The sequence below is a fragment of the Oncorhynchus clarkii genome, chromosome 12 (genome assembly GCF_045791955.1).
Source record: "Oncorhynchus clarkii lewisi isolate Uvic-CL-2024 chromosome 12, UVic_Ocla_1.0, whole genome shotgun sequence".
Classification (NCBI taxonomy): Eukaryota; Metazoa; Chordata; class Actinopteri; order Salmoniformes; family Salmonidae; genus Oncorhynchus; species Oncorhynchus clarkii.
In genome coordinates, this window is record NC_092158.1 from 30,228,726 (window position 1) to 30,240,473 (window position 11,748).

Here is an 11,748-nt window from a genome sequence, read left to right on the forward strand (position 1 = left end):
TCTCTTGCCGTGTTCAAAACTGGGAACTCTGATATCTCAGAGTGCGTTCAACACTGGGAACTCAGAAAAAAACGATTTTAACGTTCATCCAACTCGGAAACTATTTGCAGAGCTCTGCATTTCCGACATGAAGATCACTGACGTCATGATTTGACCTCGTATTTTTCTGAGTTTACAGTTGTTTTGAACGTGGCATCTTTCTAGAGTTCCTACTTTCCGTCCTGAAGTACGAGTTCACAGTTGTCTTGAAACACCAACAGTCAACCTGAATAAAGGTGATGATGCCATGATCTCGTGCAGCGTTCAAGTAGTAGTCGGAACAACAACAAAAAACAACTCGGAAATGTCAGTAACTGGCTGTAGTTATACACGATCTGCAAGTTAACAAACCATACATTTCTGAGTTCCGAATAGCACGTGAACGCGGCATCCATGCAGAAGTAGCGCATACTATTCACACGTGAGGGACAATTAATGGTATGTGATTCACTGTGAATGGTATAATGGGAGAAGGTTAACTAGCCATTTATACATGTAAAGGGCCACGAAGGGGTTTCCACTAGATAGCAGCCACAACGTCAAAATCGGCTATATCGTAAAAATGACATCGTAAAATGTTAACATTTGCCGTTTGGTCTTAATGTAAGGTTAGGCATAAAGTTAAGTTTAGTTTTGAAATCACATTTGATTATGTATTTTAGAAATAGGCGGGGTTTGACATTGTGGCAACAAGTGACGATCCCATGAAAGGTCATTGAAATGACATCCCACGACTACAATCCAAACGGTTTTTGGGAGTTGAAGTTCGAGGCCTCCTTCCCTTACCCGGTCTCATTTGATGGTAAATATAAAATTGCCAACACAACTAGTTAACTAGATACAAACCTGTACCAGTAGTAGATGCCAACCGCCGTTAAACTCCAAATCACGGTTTGTGGTAAACTAATCTTAGCTACTATAGCTAGCAACAACGACCACTCACTCGCACTTTCAATTGGCCATGTGGGCTAACTTTAAACTCACCGTTATCTGACGTTGGCAAACAATTACTACAAAATTCACACATTTGTCAAAAATAACTAACGTTTGCTTGCAATATAACTGGTATCCGGTAAAATCTCAATTGCTTAAACACAACCTACCATGTCTCCTGATTGCTGAATTTTTTAGTCACAACCTTCCCCAGTTCAAGTCCCAGGCGGTCCGCAATTTTCTGGCCAAGGTCCGGATGAGAGCTGCCGCTGAATATCTTTATGTTAGGCATTTTGGACCTACGAGGGATACGATTGAAGTAGCCAAACACCCGTAATTACATAAATACACGGCTAACAAGAAAAAACATACATAAATGCTAGCTAGATTATCTTTAGCTAACCCACCAACAGCCAAGGAGGAGCGCCTGGTATGGTGAATGATATTTTTTTTGTCTATAGGTTGGCTACTATACGGTGCCCAAATTGATGACGGGGAAAGCTTGTGTGGTGAGAACTCGATCGGTTGAAATACGATAGGAGCGTTTACTTCTGAGAGCGCTCCGTAAACCACGCCCCAGTGGACAGAGCTAAGCATGTTGCACAGGGACACGTTTTATAGCCTGTAATTTTGCTATGGGTCCGCGGTGGTTCTGTGTAGACTAGTTATGCTAGTATATTTGAGACCAATGTATTGCAGTTCATTTCGTTTCTGATTTAAGTAAAATATATTTGAGTAGTAGTCCTAAATAGGGAAACAACGAGTCCCAAACAGTTCGCAACAGAACATACCAGAGGGGGCATCGTTTACTACCAACATTATTGGGATCATTTGGTTACAACCTGTGTTTGGAATACATTAGAAATACAAATAAAGATGTAATTAAATTTGCTTTGAAATGACGGGCCTGGCTGAGAATAACATTCCGTTTTCTGCCTGAGTGTGGCGCTGTTAACAGCAATTTTTTAAAGTCCATAATTAACCTATACTCTGCATCCATTGTCTTACATACTACTGCAACAACTTGTCAGTTATTTGCCCTTTTATAGAATACCCTTTTTTGTATCTTTACTAATGACTCAAAGTTGTGTCAGCATTAACATTGGCTGCATATCCCTTGTCCTTCTCCCTAAGTGTGGACTTGCACATTTCTTCTCATCTCAGGGATTTAATAATGGTATAAAGTATCTCAAGCCAATACTTACACCTGTCCAATGCTTGGATATCCACGAGGAGAAGGATAGACAATTGATATGCAGCCATTGACTTCATGTGGCTTCATCAACAGATGGACTGGACTGTGTCCCAAATGGCACCCTATTCCCTATACATAGTGCACTCATTTTTTTCAAGGGCCATAGGGCTGTGGTCAAACGGAGTGCATTATACAGGGAAAAGGATGCCCATTGGGATGCATTGAACCTGTTGAGTCCAACCCTACCTATAGGAAACCATTTCTCCATCCCATTCCCCCAATTAAGCAAATGAGGGGGAGAGGCTGCTACTATAAGTGATGTAGTAAATTACTTTTCCTGTCAATGACTTTGATTGATAAAATTCCATTATTGTGTTCGTGTGTGTCCCTTTTGAAGGTTTAATAAAACATTCTGTTAGAGCTGATATAGACATATGTATAAAAGACAGAACATTCAGAGCACCGTGTGTGTAAATATATGAATGTATATGTTGAAATATTAGGTACGTACCTTTTCTGATTTATATTTACCTGATTGAGATATATTCCTTTTGTTAATAGTGTAACTTAGATTTTGTCTCCCCCTTTTCCCATTCATTGTACTGTGGTAAGTGTGTTAGTGATAGGATAAAAGCAGGAAGTTGGGCCTTCATGGGTGTGGAGTTCCAGCTAGACACTGGAGCGGTATAGGCTTTTGACCATACATATCTACATATATATTCAAGACTGAACAGTCATGAACCAATGAGATGAATTAGTTGCTTTGCAGTTGTTGCCATTCAGCCCCATCTAGCCTTGATATGGAGTAACTGATAACTGACTAAATACTTCAGTCTTAGGAAGTCATTGGAGAAAGATGTCACACTTCCAGTTTGTTGACATCTAGTGGAAGGCATAGGAACTGCAATTTGAGTCCTAAGTCAATGGATACTGTAATGGCATTGAATAGAAAACTACAACAACAACAATCCTACTTCCTGAATGGATTCTTCTCAGGTTTTTGCCTGCCAAATCAGTTCTGTTATACTCACAGACATTATTTTAACAGTTTTTGAAACTTTAGAGTGTTTTCTATCCAAATCTACTAATTATATGCATACCCTATCTTCTGGGCCTGAGTAGAAGGCAGTATAATATGGGCATGCTTTTCATCCAAAATTTCAAATGCTGCCCCCTACCCTAGAGAAGTTAACAGAAAAAACGAACCTAGTGTTTATTCGCATTGCTGCGCTAGTATTGTAACTGACATGTTTCATCCCCTCTTGACTGAGGTAGATGAATAACCTACACTAGTGAGTAGCTACCACAGCCAGGTCAGCTCTAGCCTTGTCAGATATGTAGCGTTAAAGAGAGCTGGCCAAAAGTTGGCTCATTAGATCTTGTTTTTGCATCGATCAAACTAGATCTGAATCAAACGGTGAAAAACCATCGGCCAAACGATTGAAGATTGATATTCTGGCGTTTTTTCAGTGCAATGAGAGTTCTATTAGTCAGTATGTCAATGTAACATTATTGATCTGTCAGTTTACCTAGCTAATTCCCTACTTTTCCCACTGACACAATAATAAACAGCTCTAAAGTGTTACAGGCTTCAGTGTCATGGTGCACAGTAGAGGTCTGTACTGGACCGATTTCTTCATCCCTCCTACTCCCACCTGCAAGGACTGGTCCCAACTGCATTCCTGCAATGTTATTTTAGGCGTATGTGACGCAGCTCACTTGCCAGCCATGGTCCCAGCTTTTTTGCGCCCTATAGGCAAATACAAATCCGCAAAGATAACTTAAGAAATAGGTTAAATTACCAGAGATTCTCACATGGCCCTTACATTGTATTACAGGGCTATATCTGCCAATATGCTAGATGTGCAGATTGAAGAGAGCAGAGTTGGAGAGACTTGCACTTTCTATATTTATAGCCTACTTTTTAGAAGTGGGAAGATTTTCAGAAATATGGGTAATCAATATTTAGGCCTATTTCTAGGCAATGTAGTAGACTATATCATAATCATAGGCCTATTTAGGAAGTACATTTTCTTGGAAAGATAAAACTGTCCCGTGCTTCTCAGCCCATGTATACATAGGCTAGCCTACTCTATTTAATTGAGACCACACGCGCACCTGATGTCGCAGGTATGGCTACTTAACTGGAGGCAGCAAGAAGTTGGTTGAGCGCCCTCCACTTCTTTTCATGATCAATATTTATTTACAGACACATATTCAAGTTAACTGCCAAGTGATTCTCTGCCCATGTAAGCAGCCTACTCTATTTCAATGAGACCACACATACTAGGCGAAATTGAACTCTCACGCCCAACTAGGAGAGGTAGGCTACTTAAAGTGATGCAGCGAATTGTGAAAAATGCGAAACATATGTGTTTTTAATACAATAGGTAATCTAACGCATACAAAGCAGAAAGAGGACCATTTCAAAAATAATCTGTGGGACAACAAAAATATTGTAATCCCAAAATCATCAGTCTGACCCCTGCTCCCAGCATGAAACAGTCTGGGATCTGAGAATAATGGTTGTTTCAATTATTGAACCATTGATTCTATTATTGGATAATATAATGTATAAATGTACACCAAGTTAATTATTTGTCATGTCTCATTTTAGGAGGATCAGATGGTGACAGTGGTCTCAGAGTCAGGCAGCCAGGGAAGACCAGTCTGACAGGTGAGGTGAATTTTTGAAAATACAACACTTTATTCCTGCCAGATGCTATTTTAAGGCAGTCTGAAGGTTTGTCAAAGTTGATTTCCAAATTGTATCAAGGGTTGAGACGCAGCTTCAGACACAATCGTTAGGCAAGTGTAATTTCAGTGTAGGAAAGGATGTAACAGCGTCTGTTCCACCAGTAAGTACAGATAGTAACGTTAGTACAAATCCCCTAGCACGGTCCCCACAGCCGGACAACTTTCTCATGGCTTCTGGAGGGAAATGCTGTAGGAATGCTCAACCGGTGTCGCTCATTCAGCCGACAGAAACTTTCAACCGGTTTTCCCCGTTAAAAGCGAGTCGGAGTCTGAGGCCGAGCCTTCTCTGGTCTCTACTCCTCCTGTTACGGGGTCTGAGATGCCGAAGCTTCCCACCATTAGCTCTGACAAATTGAAAACCCTAGTCATTGGTGACTCCATTACCCGCAGTATTAGACTTAAAACGAATCATCCAGCGATCATACACTGTTTACCAGGGGGCAAGGCTACCGACGTTAAGGCTAATATGAAGATGGTGTTGGCTAAAGCTAAAACTGGTGAGTGTAGAGAGTAGAGATATTGTTATCCACGTCGGCACCAACGATGTTAGGATGAAACAGGCAGAGGTCACCAAGCGCAACATAGCTCCAGCCTGTAAATCAGCTAGAAAGATGTGTCGGCATCAAGTAATTGTCTCTGGCCCCCTCCCAGTTAGGGGGAGCGATGAGCTCTACATCAGAGTCTCATTCGCTGGTTGAGAACTGTTTTCTGCCCCTCCCAAAAGATAGAATTTGTAGATAATTGGCCCTCTTTCTGGGACTCACCAAGCCTCGCTTGTTGAGGAGTGACGGACTCCATCCTAGCTGGAGGGGTGCTCTCATTTTATCTACCAACATAGACAGGGCTCTAGCTCCACAATGAAATAGGTTGCAGGCCAGGCTGCAGGCTGTTAGCCAGCCTGCCAGTTTAGTGGAGTCTGCCACTAGCACAGTCAGTGTAGTCAGCTCAGCTATCCCCATTGAGACTGTGTCTGTGCCTCGACCTAGGTTGGGCAAAACTAAACACGGCGGTGTTCGCCTTAGCAATCTTACTAGGATAAAGACCTCCCCCATTCCTGCCATTATTGAAAGAGATCGTGAAATAGGGCTACTTAATGTTAGATCCCTCACTTCAAAGGCAGTTATAGTCAATGAACGAATCACTGATCATAATCTTGATGTGATTGGCCTGACTGAAACATGGCTTAAGCCTGATGAATTTACTGTGTTAAATGAGGCCTCACCTCCTGGTTACACTAGTGACCATATCCCCCGGGTTAGGTAGCAAAATTTTAAATGTTTTTGTTCCCCCGTGCATCCCGCAAAGGCGGAGGTGTTGCTAACATTTACGATAGCAAATTTCAATTTACAAAAAAAAAATGACGTTTTCGTCTTTTGAGCTTCTAGTCATGAAATCTATGCAACCTACTCAATCACTACTCAATCATCATCATTACTTTAAGACATGAAGGTTAGTCAAAAGGAAAATGGCAAGAACTTTGAAAGGCCTTCATGGTTGAATTGCTGCAAAGAAACCACTACTAAAGGACACCAATAATAAGAAGAGACTTGCTTGGGCCAAGAAACACGAGCAGTGGACATTAGACCGGCGGAAATCTTTCCTTTGGTCTGGAGTCCAAATTGGAGATTTTTGGTTCCAACCGCCGTGTCTTTGTGAGACGCAGAGTAGGTGAACGGATGATCTCCACATGTGTGGTTTCTACCATGAAGCATGGAGGAAGAGGTGTGATGTGGTGGGGGTGCTTTGCTGGTGACACGGTCAGTGATTTATTTAGAATTCAAGGCACACACCAGCATGGCTACCACAGAATTCTGCAGCGATACGCAGTGGTGGAAAAAATATTAAATTGTCATACTTGTGTTAAAGTAAAGATACCTTAATCTAAAATTACTCAAGTAAAAGTGAAAGTCACCTTGTAAAATACTACTTGAGTAAAAGTCTAAAAGTATTTGGTTTTAAATATACTTAAGCATCAAAAGTAAATGTGACAATGGTCCAACCGCCTTGATTCAGGGTTAGGTAGCAAAATTTGAAATGTTTTTGTTCCCCCGTGCATCCCGCAAAGGCGGAGGTGTTGCTAACATTTACGATAGCAAATTTCAATTTACAAAAAAAAAATGACGTTTTCGTCTTTTGAGCTTCTAGTCATGAAATCTATGCAACCTACTCAATCACTTTTTATAGCTACTGTTTACAGGCCTCCTGGGCCATATACAGCGTTCCTCATTGAGTTCCCTGAATTCCTATTGGACCTTGTAGTCATAGCAGATAATATTCTCATTTTTGGTGACTTTAATATTCACATGGAAAAGTCCACAGACACACTCCAAAAGGCTTTCGGAGCCATCATCGACTCAGTGGGTTTTGTCCAACATGTCTCTGGACCTACTCACTGTCACAGTCATACTCTGGACCTAGTTTTGTCCCATGGAATAAATGTTGTGGATCTTAATGTTTTTCCTCATAATCCTGGACTATCGGACCACCATTTTATTACGTTTGCAATTGCAACAAATAATCTGTTTAGACCCCAACCAAGGAGCATCAAAAGTTGTGCTATAAATTCACAGACAACACAAAGATTCCTTGATGCCCTTCCAGACTCCCTCTGCCTACCCAAGGACGTCAGAGGACAAAAATCAGTTAACCACCTAACTGAGGAACTCAATTTAACCTTGCGCAATACCCTAGATGCAGTTGCACCCCTAAAAACTAAAAACATTTCTCATAAGAAATGAGTTACATTTTCTACATTGTAGAATAATAGTGAAGACATCAAACTATGAAATAGCACATATGAAATCTTGTAGTAACCAAAAAAGTGCTAAATAAATCAAAATCTATTTTATTTTTGAGATTCTTAAAAGTAGCCACCCTATGCCCTGATAACAGCTTTATACACTCTTAGCATTCTCTTAACCAGCTTCATGAGGTAGTCACCTGAAATGCATTTCAATTAACAGGTGTGCCTTGTTAAAAGTTAATTTGTGGAATTCCTTTCCTTCTTAATGTGTTTGATCCAATCAGTTGTGTTGTGACAAGGTAGAGGTGGTATACAGAAGATAGCCCTATTTGGTAAAAGACCAAGTCCATATTATGGCAAGAACAGCTCAAATAAGCAGAGTGAAATGACAGTCCATCATTACTTTAAGACATGAAGGTCAGTCAAAAGGAAAATGGCAAGAACTTTGAAAGGCCTTCATGGTTGAATTGCTGCAAAGAAACCACTACTAAAGGACACCAATAATAAGAAGAGACTTGCTTGGGCCAAGAAACACGAGCAGTGGACATTAGACCGGCGGAAATCTTTCCTTTGGTCTGGAGTCCAAATTGGAGATTTTTGGTTCCAACCGCCGTGTCTTTGTGAGACGCAGAGTAGGTGAACGGATGATCTCCACATGTGTGGTTTCTACCATGAAGCATGGAGGAAGAGGTGTGATGTGGTGGGGGTGCTTTGCTGGTGACACGGTCAGTGATTTATTTAGAATTCAAGGCACACACCAGCATGGCTACCACAGAATTCTGCAGCGATACGCAGTGGTGGAAAAAATATTAAATTGTCATACTTGTGTTAAAGTAAAGATACCTTAATCTAAAATTACTCAAGTAAAAGTGAAAGTCACCTTGTAAAATACTACTTGAGTAAAAGTCTAAAAGTATTTGGTTTTAAATATACTTAAGCATCAAAAGTAAATGTGACAATGGTCCAACCGCCTTGATTCAGGGTTAGGTAGCAAAATTTGAAATGTTTTTTTTTTTTTATGTTGGATAAAAGCAGAGACACAGAGCTACAAAATTGTATTTCATACACTGCATTTGAGGAACAATCGGAAAGTAATTCTGCTTTGAAAGTTGATAAACTTGTAACCTAACTTTTGAGAAAATGGCTTTTGAATGTTTTGGACCAACTGGAGAGCTTCTTAAGCTTTAGCCCAACCCATCTCTTCAAGGGTTGATCTGAGCGTTCTGTACCAGCAACAGCAGTCAAGCACCCAGTCTAACTAGTCTCAACGTCAACAGTGAAGATTCGACTCCAGGATGCTGACCTTCTAGGCAAAGCTGCAAAGAAAAAGCCATATCTCAGACTGGCAAATAAAAAGAAAAGATTAAGTAAGATGGGCAAAATAACACAGACACTGGACAGAGTAACTCTGCCTAGAAGGCCAGCATCCCGAAGTCGCCTCTTCACTGTTGACATTGAGACTGATGTTTTGCGGGTACTATTTAATGAAGCTGCCAGTTGAGGACTTGTGAGGCATCTGTTTCTCAAACTAGACACTAATGTACTTGTCCTCTTGCTCAGTTGTGCACCGGGCCTAACACTCCTCTTTCTATTCTGGTTAGGGCCAGTTTGCTCTGTTCTGTGAAGGAAGTAGTACACAGCGTTGTACAAGATCTTTAGTTTCTTGGCAATTTCTCACATGGAATAGCCTTCATTTCTCAGAACAATAATAGACTGACGAGTTTCATAAGAAAGTTGTTTGTTTCTGGCCATTTTGAGCCTGTAATCGAACCCACAAATGCTGATGCTCCAGATACTCAACTACTCTAAAGAAGGCCAGTTTTATTGTTTCTTTAATCAGAACAATCGTTTTCAGCAGTGCTAACAGAATTGCAAAAGGGTTTTCTAATGATCAATTAGCCTTTTAAAATTATAAACTTGAATTAGCTAACACAACGTGCCATTGGAACACAGGTTGCTGATAATGGTTGCTGTTAATGGGCCTCTGTACGCCTATGTAGATATTCAATTAAAATCAGCTGTTTCCAGCTACAATAGTCATTTACAAAATTAACAATGTCTGCACTGTATTTCTGATCAATTTGATGTTATTTTAATGGACATTTTTTTTTGCTTCTCTTTGAAAAACAAAGACATTTCTAAGTGACCCCAAACTTTTGAACGGTAGTGGACATATTACCTCAACTAACCAGTGCCCCCGCACTTTGACTCTGTACGGGTACCCCCTGCATATAGCCTCGCTTGTTATTTTACTGCTGCTGTTTAATTATTTGTTACTTTTATTTTCTATTTTTTACTTAACACTTTTGTAATTTTGTTTACTTCTTAAAGCTTTGTTGGTTAAGGGCTTGTAAGCAAGCATTTCACAGAAAGGTTTACACACCTGTTCAAATGGCTCTCGTGTGAAGTAGTGACCTGCGACATATGCCTTGTTTCCTGAAACGGGTCACAAATGTTATTTCTAAAATATAAAGTACAAGTATAAATCATTTCACATTCATTATATTAAGCAAACCAGATGGCATGATTTTCTTGTTTTTTTAATATACAGATAGCCAAGGGCACACTCCAACACTCAGACATCATTTACAAACATAGCATTTGTGTTTAATGAGTCTGCCAGATAAGAGGCAGTAGGGATGATCAGGGATGTTCTCTTGATGTGTGTGAATTTGACAATTATCCTGAATTATCCAATTATACTTTGTGTGCCAGGGAAAATGTATGGAGTAAAAATAATATTATTTTCTTTAGGAATGTAGTGAAGTAAAAGTTGTCAAAAATAGAAAGAGTAAAGTAAAGTACAAATATCTAAAAATACTACTTAAGTAGTCATATTTTTACTTAAGTACTTTACACCACTGGTGATACGTCATCCCATCTGGTTTGCACTTAGTGGGACTATCATTTGTTTTTCAACAGGACAATGACCCAACACACCTCCAGGCTATGTACGGGCTATTTGACCAATAATGAGAGTGATGGAGTCCTGCATCAGATGATCTGGCCTCCACAGTCGCCCAACCTCAACCCAATTGAGATAGTTTGGGATGAGTTGGACCGCAGAGTGAAGGAAAGCAGCCAACAAGTGCTCAGCATATGTGGGAACTCCTTCAAGACTGTTGGAAAAGCATTCCAGATGAAGCTGGTTGAGAGAATGCCAAGATTGAAGAATCTCACATATAAAATATATTTTGATTTGTTTAACACTTTTTTGTTACTACATGATTCCATATGTGTTATTATATAGTTTTGATGTCTTCACTATTATTATATAATATAGAAAATAGTCCAAATAAAGAAAAACCCATTAATGAGTAGGTGGGTCCAAACTTCTGACTGGTACTGTACATCACGACAAGAGAGACACCATAACACTACATAGAGACCTAAGACAATAACATAATATGGCAGGACCACATGACAACACGGCATGGTAGCAACACAACATGACAACACAGTAGCAACACAACATGGTAGCAGCACAAACATGGTACAAACATTATTAACAGCACGAAGGGCAAAAAGCTAGAGACAACTATACTCAGTAGAGTATCCATGGTCGAGTCTTTGAATGTAGAGGGAGATAAAACTGTCCAGTTTGAGTGTTTTTTGCAGCTTTTTCCAGGCGTTAGCTGCAGCGAACTGAAACGAGGAGCGACCCAGGGATGTGTGTGCTTTGGGGACACTAGAACCGCTAAAGCAGTCATTTTGACTGCTCATGGTTAAACATTTGTATTACTCTGTCATTTTTTAAGTCATGCCCCCCTCCATCCTTAACTTTTCCAAAATAAGTCTATGTAACACACTGTTGGTGTTAGAATCTTAATCTCACAAACAGAACTGGTGATATAACCAGTTTTAGGAGGGCATGTCATTTTATTATGGTTTCCCCCTTTTTTAACCTTTATTTAACTAGGCAAGTCAGTTAAGAACAAATTCTTATTTACAATGATGGCCTACCCAGTTGCCCCTCCTTCTCCCGACAATAGGGCCTGCTCTGCTCCTTCTTCCTACAGTTAAAAGTGCAGTGCTCAGCTGATAATCACCCTGATAATTGCCTCGAAACTGAACATAAACT

At 40.2% G+C, this 11,748-nt stretch overlaps 1 protein-coding gene and 1 long non-coding RNA gene across 3 annotated transcripts in view; one reads left to right on the forward strand and one right to left on the reverse strand.

The window, feature by feature from the left end:
- The window catches only part of LOC139423026 (ribose-phosphate pyrophosphokinase 1-like), an 18,594-nt gene extending 17,095 nt beyond the window's left edge, over nucleotides 1–1,499 (reverse strand). For both annotated transcript variants that reach the window (XM_071174598.1, XM_071174596.1), the window contains exon 1: nucleotides 1,143–1,499. In XM_071174598.1, the coding sequence (XP_071030699.1) occupies nucleotides 1,143–1,264 (122 nt within the window). In that variant the 5' untranslated portion in view covers nucleotides 1,265–1,499. The remainder of the gene's footprint in view (nucleotides 1–1,142) is intronic.
- LOC139423027 (uncharacterized) lies at nucleotides 715–10,962 on the forward strand. The gene is made up of 3 exons (XR_011635788.1): nucleotides 715–841; nucleotides 4,785–4,844; nucleotides 10,590–10,962. It is a non-coding gene; the product is annotated as an uncharacterized lncRNA (long non-coding RNA).
- The last annotated feature ends 786 nt before the right edge of the window (nucleotides 10,963–11,748 follow it).